The 19,775-nt window shown below is 43.5% G+C and overlaps 1 protein-coding gene across 1 annotated transcript in view; it reads right to left on the minus strand.

The window, feature by feature from the left end:
* WDTC1 (WD and tetratricopeptide repeats 1) overlaps positions 1–15,739 on the minus strand; it is a 33,744-nt gene extending 18,005 nt beyond the window's left edge. Inside the window, exons 1-7 of the mRNA XM_032227296.1 lie at positions 15,420–15,739; positions 9,900–10,048; positions 8,233–8,316; positions 6,310–6,356; positions 3,404–3,515; positions 2,621–2,808; positions 1,344–1,526 (exon numbers count right to left, since the gene is read on the minus strand). Of these exons, the coding sequence (XP_032083187.1) occupies positions 1,344–1,526; positions 2,621–2,808; positions 3,404–3,515; positions 6,310–6,356; positions 8,233–8,316; positions 9,900–10,028 (743 nt within the window). The 5' untranslated portion in view covers positions 10,029–10,048; positions 15,420–15,739. The remainder of the gene's footprint in view (positions 1–1,343; positions 1,527–2,620; positions 2,809–3,403; positions 3,516–6,309; positions 6,357–8,232; positions 8,317–9,899; positions 10,049–15,419) is intronic.
* Positions 15,740–19,775: the final 4,036 nt, after the last annotated feature.

Raw genomic sequence — 19,775 nt, forward strand, 5'->3', positions numbered from 1 at the left:
CTTCTCAAGACATTTCTCCTTCTATTTGTGAGAAAATAAAATCATGACAGCCCAGGCATATTAGAGAGGTAAATTTCAACGTATTTTATGTCAACATATTGGGGCACTTCTGGTAGATTTTGTAAATTTTACTGCAACAGACTGAGATTCATAGCATTTCGGGCTAACAAACTGAACCAGGGCAGAATATTTTTTGAACTGAACTTCATGACATCAAATATTATTTTGAACTTCAGGAAGCCCTCGACCTACAACTGCTCATTTAGCTAAAGTTCAACGTTATGACTAAGAAAAAATGATTTGCCATTTGTCCTCATCCTTGTGACTGGTGTATCATCCCTGCAGTCACATGATCACAATTCAGGTGCTTGGCAATTGATTCGCATTTACGACTGGTTGCAATGTCCTGTGGCCACGGGATTGCAATTCACAACCTTCTTCGCCAGTTTCCAACAAAAAACATCAATGGGGAAACTGGATTCGCTTAATGATCACGGGATTGGCTAAAAGGTAAAAAATGGTCATAAAACTGGTGCAAGTAATTACTTGCTTTACAACCATCCCGACTTACGACAGAAATTTGAGCTCCAATTGTGGTCTTAAATCAATATCTATTTGTACGAGCATGTATATCTACAAATCTAAACCAAAAAAAAAACACGCACCCAGGCACACAGAGATGATCTATAAATACATTTAAAGAGAAATAAATGCAGTATTTTATCATCCTTACCTGCTTTTTTGCCCCTATTAACTGTCTATATTTTCTTCCAGCCATAAACAAGAGTGTAGGAGTGTATATTTGTTTCTGCAATGGGATACATTGCACATTGCACAATGGAATGGACCTCATGATTCTTGACGAATGTATCTTGTCTTTTTATATACACTGAGAGCCTATGCACCAAAGACAAATTCCTTGTGTGTCCAATCACACGTGGCCAATAAAGAATTCTATTCTATTCTATTCTATTTAATTCTTTCTTCAGGCTTAGTTCTATTGTCTTAGTTCTAATAAAGGAGAATATTTGTAGCTCAGGGTTGACATGAGGGGCCCTTGGTGCTCTCTGAGCTTGCTTGATTTCTTGCAGATGTTTTATTACCCAAACTACCCTAAAACTGATTAGGTTACCTAGTTTGGGTAATGAAATATCTGCAAGAAATCAAGCAAACTCAGAGAGCACCAAGGGCCCCTCATATCAACCGAGCTACAAATATTCTCCTTTATTAGAACTAAGACAATGTGGATTTGAACGTGCTGCTTGCCAGATTAGATCCAAACAAAAATGTTTCTTGTACTTCAGAAGTTAGCCCTCTAAGTTATCAGTCTTCACTTCTATTACCTGTGGTTGTGGATCATACGTATGTCATAAATCCGGACAAAGGGCCCACTGGCCCCCACGGCAAGATAGTTATTGTCCTGGGGATTGACTGTGAGACACTTTGCCTCCACAAGCTGCCCACAGTATTCAGTCAGGTCTATCAGAACTTCTGAGTGTTTGCTATTCTCTCGCAAGTCATACTGTCTAAAAAAACAAACAAAATGACAAAGAATAAAAATATTAGCAGGCCTTCAGAAATCAGAAACAAGCAAAACATCACATTTTGACCCCACCATGAAAAAGTGAGCTACATAATTATATAATTAATTAAAAGTAAGCAATGTATTAGTGGATTGCTCAATTCTAAATTCAATTAAATCATGTTTTAGACCAGGGGTCTCCAATCTTGGCAACTTTAAACCTGGCGAACTTCAACTCCCAGAATTCCCCAGCCAGCTTTGCTTCAGGCTTAAAATTGCCAAGGTTGGAGATCCCCGTTTTAGAGCAAAGCTAGCTGGGGAATTCTGGGAGTTGAAGTCTGCCAGGCTTAAAGTTGCCAAGGTTGGAAACCCCTGTTTTAGAGCAAGGGTCTCCAGCCCCCAGTCTCTGGATTGGCATTGGTTCGTATCATGAATTGTACCACACAAACAAAGCCCCATCCCTGGGATGCAGGCAGCCCACGAAATCATGTCCCCCTCTAATTGGTTGAAGAATCTTTCTCCAAGGAACCGATCCCTGGTACCCAAAAGGTTGCCCTCTCCCCTCGCTGTTTTAGAGGATCACGGAATTGCAGAGTCCTGGTTTTAAGCCCTGGTACTAGTTTATTGGTTTGTCCATAACATTTTTGCAAACACAGTAATTAAACCGTAAGCTGTGTGTCAGCGTTCCATGTAATGCACCCATAGAAAACAAACTCCGAGGCACTAAAGGTCCTCAAACAGCAGCTTATTGGATACATCATATTGGCACAAACTGGTGAAAGCAGCCTCTGAAGTTTCCCACAGTTTTCACCTAATTAAAAGTTTTCTCTCCCCCACCCCCACAAGTCACTGGTCACGCTATCCAATCCAGGTGCTGGCCGGTTGGTTGCTGGGTTACTTGCTCCTCCTCTGGCTAGCCACCTGTGAGAGTGTCCTTGGTTCCCACAGGAAAACTTTATTGTTTTGGCTACCAAACCACATCTAACTATTTTGCCCCTCCCACTGCTGGGTGGCAACCCTGAAGCCTTCTCGACGGCTTCAGCCAGGTTCACTTCAGGGTTGATACTGTGTTCCCCAAAAACATCAGAGCAACTGTACCTGATTAGCCCGTCTTCTGCCGCACTCCAGAAGGTGTTGGGCCACATCGGAGCTGTGGCAATTCGCTTGACTCTGTTTTTGTGATCCCCAAACATGTGGATCGTTTCTTTGACAGTCAAGTCATGGACGTGCACTTTGGAATCTGCAGCTCCAGTAATAAGTATCCGGTCCTCTGTATGTGGCAGGAACTGTGGAAAATAAGCATGATATCTTTCATGGCAAGAAGGCCTTCCCCACTGACAGATAGAAAGACATCTTTGGAGGCACATGTTACTTAACAGGCAGAGATTATTGGCTTTGTAGTCAAGAACCTACTCATCCATCCTAATATCAACCTTTAATCCTTAAATGAAGAAAGAATAAAGGTGGTCCTCAGTTTATGACCACAATGGAGTCCAACCTTTCTGTTTTTAAGCAAGACAGTTGTTAATTGAACTTTGCCCCATTTTATGATCCTTTTTGCAACAGTTGTTAAGCAAATTGCAGCAGTTCTCAAGTTAGTCTTACATTTGTTAAGTGAATCTGACTCCTTCCCCCTTGACTTTGCTGGTCAGGAAGTCACAAAAGGTGATCACATGACTCCGGGACTTTGCAACCATCCTGAGTCAGTTGCCAAACATCCAAATTTTGATCACACGGCTATGAGGATGCTGCAACAGTTGTTAACTGTGAAAAATGGCCATGCCACTTTTTTAGTGCTGTTGTTAACGTCAAACTGTCACTGTTGTAGGTCAGGAAGTGCCTGTACTTAGTATTTTACCACTTTCTTCCAAATCTACACACCTTGACAGAGAATATGTTTGCCGTGTGCCCCGTGTGCATGGAAAGGAGTTTCTTATGGTGCAGAGGATCCCACACAATGGTGTGCTGGTCATCAGAGCCAGAGGCCAGCAAACTGAAAAGTGAAAAGAAACACAAAAGCTTATTAGCAAACAATTGTTATAAACTCACCTCTTTCTGCATTCATTTGCTGAGATTGCTTAAAGTCAAGTCAAGTCAATCTCTTAAAGACAATCTCATAGAGGTGCTCATCTCTCATAGGGCAACGTTTCTCAACCTGAGCCATGATACCCCAGCCAGCATTGGGACACACACCTTAAAAGGTCTAAGGTTGGGAAACAGTGATCTAGAGCCATGATGGCGAACCTATGTCCCGTGTGTCCAAAGTGGCACGCAAAGCCATGTTGCATGGCTTGCATGGCCCTGCCTGTTTGTCTTCTGGGTTTCTGGCGCACATGACGATCAGCTGTCCTTTACACGTGTGGCAAAGCCAAACAACAGCCAATTGATTGTCGGGTGCATGTGCACGCCAGAATCCTGAAGTTCGGCTTTTCCAGAGTGCAATCCCTTTGCCCGTGCGACAGCGTCAAAAACCGGCATGCAGGCCAGACGGCTGATCATAAGGCATACATATACTCTAGAACCCAGAAGTTCAGCTTTTCTGGAGTGCGGCCCCAATGAGCGCGCACGTGTGATGTTTCCGTGCAATCTTTGTGGCACTCGACGCAGAGGTGGCTTCCTACCGGTTTGGACCGGTTCGGCCAAGTGGGTAGTAACTCGTCCGCCCACTCTCTCGAACCGGTTTTATCAGCGGCACCATCTTGTTTTTTGCTTTTTGCAATTCTTTCACTGCTGCGCATGCGCACCAACCGCACACATGCCCGAAGTGCGTCCCTAAGCGAACCAGCAGTAAAAGAATCCGGAACCCACCCCTGACTCGATGCCAAAAAGGTTTGCCATCACTGATCTAGAGCAAGGGTCCCCAACCCCCAGGGTTGGGGCCTATTAGGGATTGAGCCACCCGAGAGGAGGGCCAACATGCATGTGCACATGCAGTTCAACTCACATGAGGGGGTGGTTAGGCAGATACATACACATGCACGCCGTCCCGCTGCTCACATGGCCCGGTTCCCCTCTCCCTCTCCCCCAGCCAGGCCACAAGCTGCAAAGGTTGGGGATCACTGCTCTAGAGCCAATGGGAGTTTCAGAGCACAGCAAAAAACTCTCAAGGAGCAGCTGTCAATTATATTTGTAATTTAGTTCACCAGGAATCTATTAACAAGGCTGGTAAATCAACACTACACACCTCCAGGAAACCCTATTAGAAATCCTCCCCTGGGCTACATAGGTTTTCTACAGGCATTCATTGAAAGTGCCTACTCTTTCTTAAGGTAACTTTCATATTCAGATTAAAGCCTGAATTAAACATAAGAGCATTCCTACTCTTGCCAGAACCCACAGGCTTTGCATTCTTCATGCAAAAGAGTTCTTCAACCTTCAGCAAAGTCTCTCTGAATTATATTATTTAATCCTTGACACGTGTGGTTATTGTATGAGATACTTAAAATAGATTCCGCCTTACTGCATCCCACTCTTCCTAAATGCTGAAACACAACATTGGGTGAAGTGAAATTTAAGGATGGTCTTTCAAGGTCAAACTTAGACTTAGACAAACTAGGGATGAAATCCTCCCTGTTTGGCTGAACCAGTAGGGATGATTGTCGTTGGTCCTGCGAACCAGTAGTAAAAAAAAAAAAGCTTCCAAGGATTGCGCGGCTCAGCTGTGAGCCGTGCAATTATTGGAAGCTTTGCCCCCCCCCCATTTTTAAATCATTTTTTTCCTGCAGGTTTGCCTGAACTGACAGGAAAAAAATGCTTTAAAAAGTGAAAAAAAGTTGGCCATGCACACCCAGTCACATAACACCCCCCCCCCCAAGCCACAAAACCGGTGGCAAAAAAAATTAGATTTCACCACTGCTTTATTGTCACTTTGAATGTGCACTAATGGGCATACATTAAAATGAAATTTTGTTGCAAACAGCTCTCAAAGACTCACCACCTCCAATATACACTACATAAACATATATAAATACAAAATTATGCATATACCCATATAGTTCTGACCAAGGGTTCCTCAAACCACAACGCAGACTCCTTGTCCTGACAAAAAACCCTTTTATTAATTTACTATGAATTCTGCTCATTGACATCCAGCAAAGTCTTTCAAAGGGAGGATTTACAGTCACAGACCTTATCTGGCTTGGAGAGCTGCCAGGCCGATATCTGCAGAACTTGGCAAGGAGCCTGAGAGTCACGAACCAAGCAAACTAATTGTCTCCTGCAAACTCCACTCCCCTTTCGTGCCTCTTTTATTTCCTCTGGGAGGGGCCATTCATCATCTGCCTTACTCCCAAGTCGACCCTTGTTCCTTAGCTGTTCCCTTTATCTGGCAACTCTGCGCATGCGCACACTGAGAATAGTCTTCAGCTGTTTGTCTGCCTCACTGATGTCTGACTCTGAAGGCAGCTGAAAACTGGCATACGGCCCTGGCCCCATCTATGCCTCTGACACAGAGCCCTCATCAGAGCCTTCCCCAGACTCCAGGACTGGCCCATGTTCCTCCCTCCTCGCTGTCTGAATCTGCTGCCAGCACAGCACATATATTATAAGACATAGAGAAATAAGAGAGTCTAGTTCAAATGTACAATGTGCATGTATAATGGCGAGAGAAACAAATCTTGTGAGTTTATCAGATGGATGGCCTAGGGAACAAAGCTCTTACAGAATCTGGCAGTCCTGCTAGAAATACTTCAAAACTTCCTCCCGGAGAGGAGCAACAAAAACAAATTAAGATCCCCAGGCCCATCTCCTAGCTTTGGAGATAAATCTATTTTCAGAGACATACTTACTTTCCCTTTTCATTCCATTCAAGGCAGTTGACACAGCCAGCATGACCCTAAAAAACAACAACAACGTCAGAGCTTGACCAATTTCAGATTACTCACTCAGAAGGATAAAGGAAAATATTCTACCATATTCTGACATGTACCATTTTCCTTGCAGTTCTAAGCTTTTCAGAGCTTCTTCTGATCTGTGAACTGTGTTCTATTTTGCTTTCATTACTAATTCTAAATGCATCCAAGCCTATGTGTGCATCTTTTGAACAAAACTTCCTACATCATATAATTGAAATAATATGAGTTAATGTATGGGCAATGGGAAATGATCTCAGCTTATACTGAGAGGTAAAGAGAGAAGCAATTAATTCTAGAGCTCCTGATGGTTTTTTTCAATGCTATTTTTTAATTGTATGATCAACAAACTACATCCTTAATGTTTACAAGACCACTTTTTTTGGTAATACTGCAAACAGGATGAAACTTTAACCCTAGGCTTATCTTAAATATAACACTAAAGCACAATTAATTTAGAAAAAAATACATACATGTAGTCCTTGACTTACAATTATTTGTTTAGTTACCAAAGTTACAACAGCGCTGAAAAAATGATTTATGACGGCTGCAACATCCCCATGGTCATGTGATCAAAATTCAGATGCTTGGCAACTGGCATGTACTTATGACAGTTGCAATGTTTCAGGACCACGTGATTCACTTCTGACAAGCCAAGTCAATGGCGAAGCCAACAACCGTGTGACTAACTTCACAACTGCAGCAATTCACTTAACTGTGGCAGGAAAGGTCATAAAATGGGGCAACGTAACAGCTGCCTTGTTAGCAACAGAAATTTTGGGCTCAATTATGGTTGTAAGTCAAGAACTACCTGCGATTTTACAGAGGTGCCTATAAAGAGTCTGGTTAGCTGTAAATGTCTTTCCAACTGAGTAAGTTCTAAATATGGATTGAAGTTCCCATCACTCTCGTTCCCACTGATAATAAGGACACCAGTTGACTCCAGGTTATCACATCTCCACAAAAGAGAGCGATAATTAAAATAAATTAGATGATTACTCATGTCCTATTAGAACAGGGGTGTCATACTTGATTTCATTGAGGGCTGCATCAGGGTTGTGTTTGACCTCTGGGAATCGGGGTGGTGGTGGAGGGAGGCACGGATGGGCATGGCCAGCTCAACGTCACTTGAGGCTCCGTTTTCGCCCACGAAGGCCTCCTGTAGTCAGGGAAGATGCGCACAGCCTCTCCGGGCTCTGTTTTCACTGGCAGGGGGCTACAGGAGGCCGTTGTGGCCCTCCCAAGCTCTGTTTGCGCTTGTAGAGGCACCGCGGGGCAGTCCTTTGCTGCTTCCAGGGCAGCCCCATGGGCCAGGCCTGGCTCAGCCCAAAGGCCTTGAGTTTGACACCCCTGCATTAGAATGATTTTTCCTTATCTTTTCCCTTTGGGAAGGGTCTTTTTGATCATGACATTTCGCCAGGAAGGTGAAAATGTTGCATCCTGGCCATGCTTGTTCCAATTCCATTTTGAAATTGATTCGATTCTTCCTGCTGGAAGGATTCAACATAGACCAAATTGGGGCAGTGTTGCTGGCACATCTAAACTTGGCCCTAATAAAGAACGGGCCTAGGCACGGCAATAACAGAATCCCCCATAACAATCTCAGGTCTAACAATCCAATCACAGTGAAGTTTGATAAGCTGCTCATTAAGGGGGGAAAATTTGTGACAATTTTTGGGCTAGGGATTAACCAATTAAGGTTTTCCTGATTAACCTGTTAAGTATGAATGAAGTAGGTAAGAAAAATTAGGGGAAATAAGGTGAAACAGCTTAGGAATAATTAACCTTCAATGGACTAGGAAATGCTTTACAAATCAAGAAATTATTATTTTTTTGCTACCATGACTATCCTCCACTTACTTGCAGCTCCGCTTCCAAGCCCAGACGCTGAATGAATGGGTCAGTAACATGATAGTGTCGCTCAAAACTGAGGGCACCCTTTTCCTATAAACAACAGATAACTACAATTAATGGAGAAGCATTAAGAGCATTCTACCCTCAACCATAATTCTTCAGCATAAGACACAATGAAGGAGAATAGATACCTCTGATCTCCAAATACTCATACAAAAATAATCATATCCAGGCCCATCTAACTTGCCCTTCCCTGATCTATTCTACTGACTGATTTTTTTTCCTGAAACGCTACAGTCAGAACTGGATGAAATATTCAAAATGAGATTAATCAACAGAGAACATAGTGAAGATAGATTTCCCCACAACAATTATCTTACTAGGTTTATTATGGTCACCCACTCAAAAAGACTCTGGCTGGCTTTGATTTGGGAACCAGACTTTTATGAATGTAGCTTTAAATTGCATCTAAAAATATATGTTTTTACATACTGACATATATTGATTCATGTTCAGCTTGTTAACAAGTGAAATTGCAGAATCTTTTCCCCTCCTCTATCCAGGTGACCCTGAGAGTGCAGTTATACCTCCAACTGGCCCCAACAACTCTCAGAAAGAGTGCTAATGACCAGATGACTGCAAGAAATATAAATCCTTCCATTCTCCACCATTCATTCAGAACTGAGGAAGCTCCTTCGATTAGAAGTGAAATGTCTTCAAGCAAATACAAAGAAACTCCAGTTGACTTTTGAGAAAGCACCTTAGGGACATCCATGACTTGGATGACTGAGAATCTCCATAGACATTTCATTTCCATCCAGAGTATTAGTTATCCCTCCAATTCTTCATCTATCTCTATCTCTTCATCTAAGACAGGGGTGTCAAACTCAATTTCATTGAGGGCTGCATCAAGGCTGTGGTTGACCGCGGGGCGGCCGTGGCTGATTGGGTGGGCATGGCCAACTTGATGCCATTCCCCAAACTGCTGGCCTGATCTTTACTCTTCACATTGGGTAGACCAGGACGGCTCCGTGGGCCAGATCTGACCAAATCGCAGGCCAGATCCAGCCCATGGGCCTTGGGTTTGACACCCCTGATCTAAGACATTCAAATGTTGAATAGTTTGAAAATTTTGGAGCTTAAGTCTAAACAATGGGGCACACTTGATGTCTTTTGCATTCTGATGAAGATAGATGAATAACATGGTTTTCTAACCAGCTTAGGAAACATCTCACAGAAATGTCACCCAGTCAGTGTTTAACAAGCTTGGAAATTAGAAGATCACACAATATACAGTAACCACAGTTTGTCAAGTCTCATGACAAAACTGTGTGTGTGTGTGTGTGTGTGTGTGTGTGTATGTAATCTGAATGTATGATAGCAGAAGAGAGCACCTAAGGATCAATAGAAAGGATCCCTTGCTAACTGCTCAGTACCCTTTCTAACTATGCAAAGAATGAGAAAAGGATGAATAAGGCTCAGCAGCTTGTTTTATTCATCCTAGGCATGGCTTCTGGCAAAACGCAAAGCAGCCTCTGACGAAGAAGACAAACAAACAGACAGGAGCAACAAGAAAATCAGTCCTCAAGATGGCATCTCTAAAAGCTTTCCTCCTCTACTTCTGCTCACCCTCTAGCAAAATGCTGTTAATGACTCTTTAAGAAAAGAAGTACCTTGAGCTGCCTGCTAATGAGGTCTCCAATAATATTTGCCTTTGCCATCTTTTCACAATAGGGCCTCCGAAAGCAAGTTAGTGATGGTGTTGCTGTGAATCCAAGCATTCCAGCAGAGTTCAAGTCCATTGAGAAGGCATTGAAATTACCTGTAATTTGGAGAGAAGAGGGAGGGGGAGGAGAAAGCTTTGAAATTATTTATACATAAAACTATGGAGGTGTTCTAGCCAAAAAAGGAAATTTTAATATGAGGTTTTCAAGTATTTCCCTCACTCATTTCTAAAGTTACGTACATCCATCCCGCGCCATAGATGGAGTCTTGGTCTAAATCAGGGGTCGGCAACCTTAAGCACTCAAAGATCCACTGAGGTTGTAACCAGAAGCCCCCCATTTAATTCTGGAGCCGACTGGAAGTCCAGTTCCCCCACCATAGAGTCTTTTCCTAGCGTGGTTACCTTTTTTCTCTACCTGTCTTAACCAAAAACCCTATCAACTGTGGAAACAATTGGCGACAGGGAGCCGCATCAGAGGGATGAAAGAGCCACATGTGGCTCCAGAGTTGCAGATTGCCAATCCCTGGTTTAAATTCTTAGACATAGTTCTCAGTGGAAATTAAAATACTCTCCCGCTCCCCAATAGCTTTAACTGATCACCCAAGATCTCATTTTAAGACATCCACCAATTTTCAAGAGAAACAGCTTATATGGTGATTACAGGAACCATATATAATAAAAAGCATATGACTGTTATGTGTACAATGTAAACAACTTTGTAGTCACTTTTTCCCCACATATGTTGCATTCAAAAATAAATAAGAATTTTCTTTCAATGTTTAGAAATAGCACAACAATGCAGAATGTCAACAGAATATATGAAATCCTGATATCTTCAACAACAATGGTTAACACAGACAGCCAAGAAAACTCAGTTAGGTTTTAGCTCCTTGCAAAACTGCTTCCCAAAACATTACTGATATCAAAGAACATCATTTCATCCGGCCATAGCAGAGTAGTTGAGCAGTTTGGCAGATTGAATCTCACAGGCTCAAGGTTGACTCAGCCTTCCATCCTTCCGAGGTGGGTAAAATGAGGGTGCAGATTGTTGGGGGCAAGAGGCTGACTCTGTAAACTGCTTAGAGAGGGCTATAAAGTACTGTGAAGCAGTAAGTCTAAGTGCTATTGCTATGAAACATTTGAGGACTTCTGAAATATTAAAAATGGAAGCTTCCTCTAATAACTACAGTGATGAAATTGGAAAGAGTGGTACATTTTGGAAGATGAAGAGTAGGGCTTATGTGTTCCACTCATGACTTCCATGATGAGATTATAGCCATTATGGGTTGAACATTGGTGATCAAGAGTGATTGGGGTGTTGGTATTCTAACAAGTCACAAAAGAACTTAAAGATAGGATAATTATATTTTATCATCACAATGCTTTCAGTGAGCCATACTATACTGACACTTCTTGACTTAAAACTATTCATTTAGTGACCTGTTCAAAGTTAAAATAGTACTTTAAAAAGTAATTTATCACCAATCCTCACAATCATTGCAGCATCCCTGGTCAATTAATCAAAATTTGGGTGCTTGGCAATTGCCATGTATTTAGGACAGTTGCAGTGTCCTGGGGTCATCTGATCACCATTTGTGACCTTCCCAGATGGCTCCCAAACAAGCAGTGTCAATGGGAGAAGCTGGATTTGCTTAGTGATTGTGTGATCCACATGACAACTGCAGTGATTTGCTTAACAATCTTGGGGGAAAGGGTCATAAAATCGGACACGTCTTAATTAACAATTGTTTTGCTTAGACACAAATTCCCCCCCTCCCCCAAACTGTGGTCATAAATTGAGGATTACTGAGGATCATGGAGCTGCAGTGGCTCAGTGGTTAGAGTGCAGTACTGCAGGCTACTTCTGCTGCCTGCCGGCTGCCTGCAATATGCTGACACTGTAAACTGCTTAGAGAGGGCTGTAAAGCACTGCAAAGCAGTGTATAAGTCTAAGTGCTATTGCTATTACCTATACTGGTGAAAAAGTGTACAAATGAAATTAAATTGAATAGTGTTGCTATTGACATATATGGCACTAATTGTATTATTTAATGTGGAATTGATTAAAACAAATATACCTTCAATGAAATGTAATTTTGTTTCTGGTTCTGCTCATTTTTTTAAATAATGTACCTTCTTTTTTGCATATCATTCAAAGAGCCCTTGCAGCTCTCAATTCAGAAAAGATAGTACATGTGGTTTTAGAAGATGCCACAAAATGTTTGGAAAGTAATTTACAAGTAAATTCTTTAATACTGTACTCACCTAGTATATAAGCAATCTAATATTTTACATAAAGGCAAAGGTTCCCCCCTCGCCCATATGTGCTAGTCATTCCCAACTCTAGGGGGCGGTGCTCATCTCCGTTTCAAAGCCGAAGAACCAGTGCTGTCCAAAGACATCTCCGTGGTCATGTGGCCGGCATTACTCAATGCCGAAGGTGCACGGAACGCTGTTTCCTTCCCACCAAAGGTGATTCCTATTTTTCTACTTGCATTTTTACATGCTTTCAAACTGCTAGGTTGGCAGAAGTTGGGACAAGTAAAGGGAGCTCACTCCGTTATGTGGCGCTAGGGATTCGAACTGCCAAACTGCCGACCTTTCTGATCGACAAGCTCAGCATCTTAGCTACTGAGCCAGTGCGTCCCTTAATATTTTTACATATGTAAGCTCAATTACAGAAGTATTCTGTGATGGATTGGAAAACAATTCTGTAGGACTGCTAAGTGTAGTTATCGGTTTCCCTAGCTTAGCCTTGCCTGACAAAGTCATCTTTCAGATACGTAACTTAAGTTCCCAGAATTCAGAACCAGCGTCCCTGTTGCTCAGAATTCAAGGAACTGAACTGTACAGTTTTGGAGGATGAAGAAAGATGCAAGAACTAATATAATATGCCCTCAGAAGGAGCGATGATTGAAACTATGAATTACAGTCATTCTGAAAAATGATTTTCTAATGACAATTACTTGGAGGAATCATATTTAAAATTTCCCTTCATATATCAAGTACAATGTAAAGCTATTAATGCTAAAAGTTGCTATTACAATAGAGAAACATTAGGTGGGGGCTCTACGTTTTTAGAGCAATAAATGAAAACTTGGTTCTTAAGTCAATATTGTGATCTGAGCTCAGAAGACCTATCTTGGAAATCCACGGTGGACTTCATTATATACTAAAAGATTTTTGATTCTATTTTCCCATAATAGATATCAGATACCAGCTCTCATATTTCTGATAAACAACATTGTTGGATTAGACATGGGGCCTGGGTTATTAGGGAGAAAGAAATGTCTTTCTTTTGAAAGAAATTCATTTTTAAACATGGAAATGTTTGTTAAATCTTTAAAAAAGGATCAAGAAAAGAAAAGAAAACCTACAGAAATATAACACCCAACACATAATTTAGGAATATATATAAACACACACACACACACACACACATCTTAAGGAGATCCAAAAGAAAGTTTAAGGATTCATATAAAATGGACACACATAGATTGAGTCATAGTTTGTTGAGCAAGTCACAATTGGATGAGATCACACAAGCAGACCAGAAATGATTAACAGTAATTACTGGGGGCACACAAGATTCTATATCTCAAATAAAACAACAACATAGCATGTGATAGTCATCGTAAATTCAGGCTGGACTAGATTTGAAAGTGAATATTTAGATTTCTAGTAAAAATTAATAGCAGCACGTTTTTAAAATACAGGATACATGAATGTATGTTAATTTAAAAATACAATAGTCTGTTTTGGTTATGTACACATGCTTACATGGCACCAAGGCAAAATAAACCCAAAATCCATGGGCATATTAATTTAAAAATGGAAATAACAGAAAATCTAAATTAGAACAATGCAACAAAATGAATGTTTATCTCAGCAAAATAGCCAAGAGTTTGTTTCTGAGAAACTGCAACAAGTGAAGCTACTTAAGAATTTATAAACCTAACACACTGGATAAAAACCTTTCAAAACTACTAATATACTAGCAAGACCCAGGATGACACAAACTGTATTCACACAGCATCCTGAACCACAGAAAAATTAACATCTAGTTAGTGGCCAAACCCAGCCCTATGTTTTTAATTTATATTCAAGTATGTCATGCAAATCAAAAATCTCTTCCCCACAGCCAGATCCTTAGTATGATAATTGATAGAAATTATAAGCCATTGAAAATCAATATGCTAAGAAAGGACATTAATCATTCAACCAGTAAATCACGGTTTTCCAAGGGCTCAATTCATATGCAACACCAAGCCACAATCCGTACCACCGCACACCAACCCCCAAATCTAACAAACCATAATTCATTCCAGGCAATTTCAACCCAGTCAATGCTTTTATGAAGAATGTTGACTCTCATTGCTGTAAAGCAGGGGGGGAAACCTGCATCGTGGGGGGGAAAAAACCCTTGATAGATCAGTGCAAGGAATCCTGACCAGTAGGAGCAATATAGGAAGTGAGCAACAGCTTTTGCACATACTCAGGGGGATATTTCAGCTTGCTGTTATTTTCATTCCACCGCACTCCTTCGAAGCCCAAAGATTGAATCCACAAGAAACCTACACCAGCAGCGCAGACCAGGGAAAAAAGCTCTTTCGAGAGGGAAAAAGTAGGTCTTGAGAAAGCCAGAGAAGTGGCCAGGAAGGGGGGGGGGGGAAGAGCTGTGGTGCCTTAAGTGATCTGCTCTACTTCTCACTTGCCACCCCGCAGAGGGCCATTTAAAGCACAAAGTCTCCTAAAACTTCCTCCGCCAGAAGTTTTGTGCAGAGCAGAGGAAGTTTTGGGCTCTCCAAAGATGCTTCTCCACACTCAAGCAGCGCCTGCTTGATCCCTGATAGCATCACCTTGGAAGATCAGGTGGGGGAAGGCAGGAGAAAACCCATCATCCCCAAAGGGTCTGGAGAGTGAGTGCCAGGCTGGTGAAAAGGTGGGAAGGGGGGGGGCAAACTGGATGGCCCACCTGGATTGGATGTGAAGACATTTCCCAAAATCTTAGGCAAGAGGAAAGCAGGTACCGCCCCCCCCCCCAAGATCCTTTCTCTCTTGGAGTGGGGGGGGGAGCAGTGGCATTTTGGGGGGGGGAGAGGAAAGAGGGCAGTTTCCCAGCTCAGACACGATCCCGTTGGAATCTGCTGGGAGGAACCAGGCCAAAAGCAAGAGGGGCAGGGGGTTTTTTAGGGGGGGTGTCAAGAGACCCCCAAAAGGGGGGTGTTAATAAATCAAGGGGTGGGTGGGGGCGATCAGCATGGACGCCTCTCTGGAGGAAGGAGAGCCTTCCTCCTCCTCCTCTCCCCCCATCGCTCCCCACCTGCAGAAGACCCGCTCTCCCCCCCGCCCGGCCCCTAGGACGTGGCTGATGGGAGTTGTAGTCCAGGCAGCGGAAGGCGCCCTGGGAAGGCGGGGAGGTTCTGAAGGCAGGCTGAGAGGACGGGAAGGAGAGCTGCGGGGTTACCTGTCAGGCCTCCTCAAGGCAGGCTCAGCAGCCGCAGCAGCCAGTGGACGGAGCCCCCGAACTTCCATGCAGGGGGGCGGCCTGACCCCTGTGTCAGGGCAGGGGCCCCTCCAGGTGGTGAGAGAGTGGCTGGAAGGCCGCCTGAGCCGCTCGCCAGGCTGCGCAAGCACCGCCCGGCCCGGCTGGGACCCTGAGACCTCGGCGGGTCCCGTCACCCCCCGCCTCTGTTTATCCTTTCCAGCTGTCTCGGGCTCAGCAAAGCCCCCACAACGCCGCCTCCCCCTCCTCTCCTCTCTCCCTCCCCTTTCTCCACCGTTGCGCCCGGCACTGCGCCTGCGCGACGCTAACTGCGCCACCAGCCCTCTCTCTTCAAGCGCCGGCCCTTCCGCCGCGCGAGCGGCGCAGACAACGCTCCGGGAATAAGCATAAACCCACCCTCTTTCAACTCCTCCACGTCTCACTGGCCGGGGAAAGGAGTGGCAGCTGTTTCGCCCAAAGGGAAGCCGCCAATTGGCGGGCGGCCCGGGCCAATCTACGCAGTTAGAGTAAGAGAAAGAGGGAGAGACGACACAGGGAACACAAGAGGGCGGGGTTATTACGGGTGGAGGGGATGCTGGGACTTGAAGTTTTCAAAGGGGCAATGGTCTCTCCTAAGGCAGATTAGAGGCGTTTCTTGAACTTTTTGAGCTCGGGAGTCCTTCGTACTTTAAAAAAAAAATGGAGGATCCCAAAAGAACGTCAGTTTGTATGGGTTATATCTATCGATGTTTACTGTATTAAAGTAAATATTAATATTTACTTTAATATTATATACCAAAAATAATATTAAATACTGGCTGTGAAGTTGGATCCTAAGGAAGGCTGGGCACCAAAGAACTGAGGCCTTTGAACTCTGGTGCTGGAGAAGACTCCTGCGAGTTTCTTGGACTGCAAGTCGATCAAACCTGTCAGTCCTAGAGGAGATCGACCCTGACTGCTCTTTAGGAGGCCAGATCCTGAAGAGGAAACTCTCAAATACTTTGGCCACCTAATGAGAAGGGAGGACTCCCTGGAGAAGAGCCTAATGCTGGGAAAGACTGAGGGCAAAAGAAAAAAGGGACAACAGAGAATGAGGTGGCTGAATGGAGTCACTGAAGCAATCAGTGTGAGCTTAAATGGACTCCAGAAGATGGTAGAGGACAGGAAGGCTTGGAGGAATGTCTATGGGGTTGCGATGGGTCGGACATGACTTCGCAACTAACAACAACAACACTATTAAAAAATGAAATTGATGCCTTCATAGAATATTTATTGAACCATGTAAAAAAGAACAACCATTATTGTAAATATTCACATTTTTTTTAATTTAATAAAAATAACTTGTTTTAAGAAATAAAAATAATAATTCAAATGTCTTCAATGTCTGGCAGATTATTTTGATTTTCTGGACCTCCTAAGCCTTTGGAGATCCCCAGATATCCTTGTATTCAGAAATACTGAACTAAAGAAAGAAGTATTACAGTTGGTGGTTAGGAAGGGAGGAAGTCGGCAGTAGCAGCATACTACCAACGTTTTTGTGGCGGTGGGAGAAATCTCTTAAGTTGTATACAATACTTCCTGGGAAATTATTTCCCATTATCCATGTACAGTATTACAAAGTTTCAGACAGTGATTTTTTAATGGAATATTGCCATGAAGGGGGATAGAGGACATGCTTCAGAGAAGCAGTTGCTTTAGGACAAGGGTCAGCAACCCATGGCTCTGGAGCTGCATGTGCCTCTGCTGTGGCTCCCTGTCACCGGTTGGCTCCACAATTGATAGGGCTTTCAGTTAGGACAGGTAGAGGAAAAAGGATGCCGTGCTCAGAGAAAACTATGGTGGAGGAACCGGACTTCTGGTCAGCTCCAGAATTGAATTGGGGGGGGGGGGGGGCTTCCAGTTAGGACCTTTGATGCTTTGAGTGTGTAAGGTTGCCTACCTCTGCTTTAGAAGTATAGAGAATTATACCCTTAGATATAGGAATCCTTGCCCACATGATCCAAGCAAATGCCAAGTTAAGTATAGGAGACCTGTCGGTAAATATATATGGGATTTCTATCACACCATTCTCAGATTAAACCAGGCTTTTTGGGGAGGGGCTAATAGCCCTGCAAAGGCTGGGTTGTTTCAACATAGTTCACTGGATCAGTTTTCTGAACAAATCCCAGTTCACACAATACACTAAGCCAGTGTTTCTGAACCTCAGCAACATTAAGAACTGCAGTATGAATTTTGGGTGCAAATTCATACATGATGCAAAAGATCTTGTAGGCTAATATTACGATGAAACCAGATTTATTTTTTATTGGTTACTTAATGATGCTGAACTGTTGTGGCTCAGCAGGAGCCTTTGGAGCTGCTATCAGACTCCGACAGCGAGGGGTCATATGAGTCAGCCCTGGAGAATGCGGAGGAGCCTGGACAGGGTTCTGACTCCGAGCAGGGCGCAGAGAGACTAATTGGTCCCCAGGTAATGACTGAGCCTTGGATCAGTGTGGAGGAGACAAGAGAGGCTGACACAGAAACCTCCTGTGAGTTGTTTCGGGATGCACGCAGGAGAAGGGCTGACCAACGTAAGGAACAATTGAGGACTTACAGGAGATGATAACGAGCAGCTGTTGCTCATTAGGATCTCCTCCTGCTGATAAAAGAGACTGATGGTGCCATGCTCTGGTTGCAGAAGTCAACGTTCCCTGTTCGCGTGCAAACATCGAGTAAAGCCAACTTGGATAAGTGACTTGATTTATATAATTCTGTTTTGTAGTAGTTTATGAGTTATAGGACTTTTGCCAGAGCAATTATCTGTTATTTATTTATTTTGGCTCGCAGCCAGCAAGAGCCGGGACTGAAAAAAAACAACATTCCTTTGAACGTTCTGTTTGGCTTTCGTTTCTGAACAGACAAGATGGCGGTCAGAACACTGAACTAAAAAAGAAATATGGAGAGCTATTATTGTACAGTCTATTCTATGGCTGTGGTGGTGAACCTATGGCACTCGTGGCACAGGTGGCACACAGAGTCCTCTCTGCAGACATGCCAGCCGTCGCCCCAGCTCAGCTCCATTGCGCATGTGCGTGCACATCCCAACAGCCAGCTGGTTTTTGAGTTTCTGCTGCACATGTGTGGCTCATACAGGCGGTGCACGTCCATGCACAGAGGTGCATGCATATAGACAGGGGGCAGGGGGAGTGTGTGGCTGATGCATGCATGCGCAGGGAGGGGCGCATGCAAGGGAAATGCATTGGGGGCACATGGGGGTACTGCACGCATTGCATTATGGATGCATGTGTGCGCTTTCATCACGTGACTACAAAAAGTTTAGCCATCACTGGTATATACTATTTGGTAACTGCAGCAAGATTATTGTATGCAATAAAAATGAGTTCCAGTTCCAGCAACTTCCAAAGTTGCCCTTTGGGGAAATTGAATGTCTTTCTCCGTTCGCAGGTAAAAGCATCTCAGACTGTAACCTGAATGCACCCTTTTTGAAGATAACCTTTTCTGTATACAGTAGTACATCTTACTTGGGAGACATTTATAGCTTTAGCACAGTGTTTCTCAACCTTGGTGACTTTAAGTCCTGTGGACTTCAACTCCCAGAATCCCATAGCTGGCTGGGGGATTCTGGGAGTTGAAGTTCACAGGACTTAAAGTCACCAAGGTTGAGAAACACTGCTTTAGCAGCTCAGTTCCTCTGTTTAAAAAAATTATTTTCTCTCCACATGGAGGCAGCCTCGGCAGAATGTTCCTTACGAGTTCCACCCCTCTGCCGTTTTGCAAGCCGTCTGTTATCTTTACATCCCCGTGAAAAATGCAGTCGGGGGTCTGAGTTGCAGTGACGTGGCTGCTGCAGTGTAGAATGTTGCAACGTCCATAGTTTTAGAGTTACTGCTGCTGTCCCCAATTCGGGTCTGAGCCTGATGCCGAAGCCAGTGATGGACGCCAGACACGAGGTGCAGGTTTTCTGATTGCTTTTTATTGGAGAACTCCAAGGGAAAGGGCTCCTGGTCAAAATGACAAGAACCCAGAGCAAAGGATTAAGAAAACTGTATACATGTTCACTAAAGGAGAAGCAGGACAAGGTGGGATAATAAGAAATATCATCTAATAAACATTTTAGTAATAATTCTACAATTTGTTCTCTTGGTCTCTAGCTGTTCCTATTCCTAAGCCTTGGCTAATGAATGCCCTAGGACAGTGTTTCTCAACCTTGGCCACTTGAAGATGTCTGGACTTCAACTTCCAGAATTCCCCAGGCAGCATTCGCTGGCTGGGGAATTCTGGGAGTTGAAATCCAGACATCTTCAAGTAGCCAAGGTTGAGAAACACTGCCCTAGG

The sequence above is a fragment of the Thamnophis elegans genome, chromosome 12, assembly GCF_009769535.1.
Source record: "Thamnophis elegans isolate rThaEle1 chromosome 12, rThaEle1.pri, whole genome shotgun sequence".
In the NCBI taxonomy this organism is placed as follows: Eukaryota; Metazoa; Chordata; class Lepidosauria; order Squamata; family Colubridae; genus Thamnophis; species Thamnophis elegans.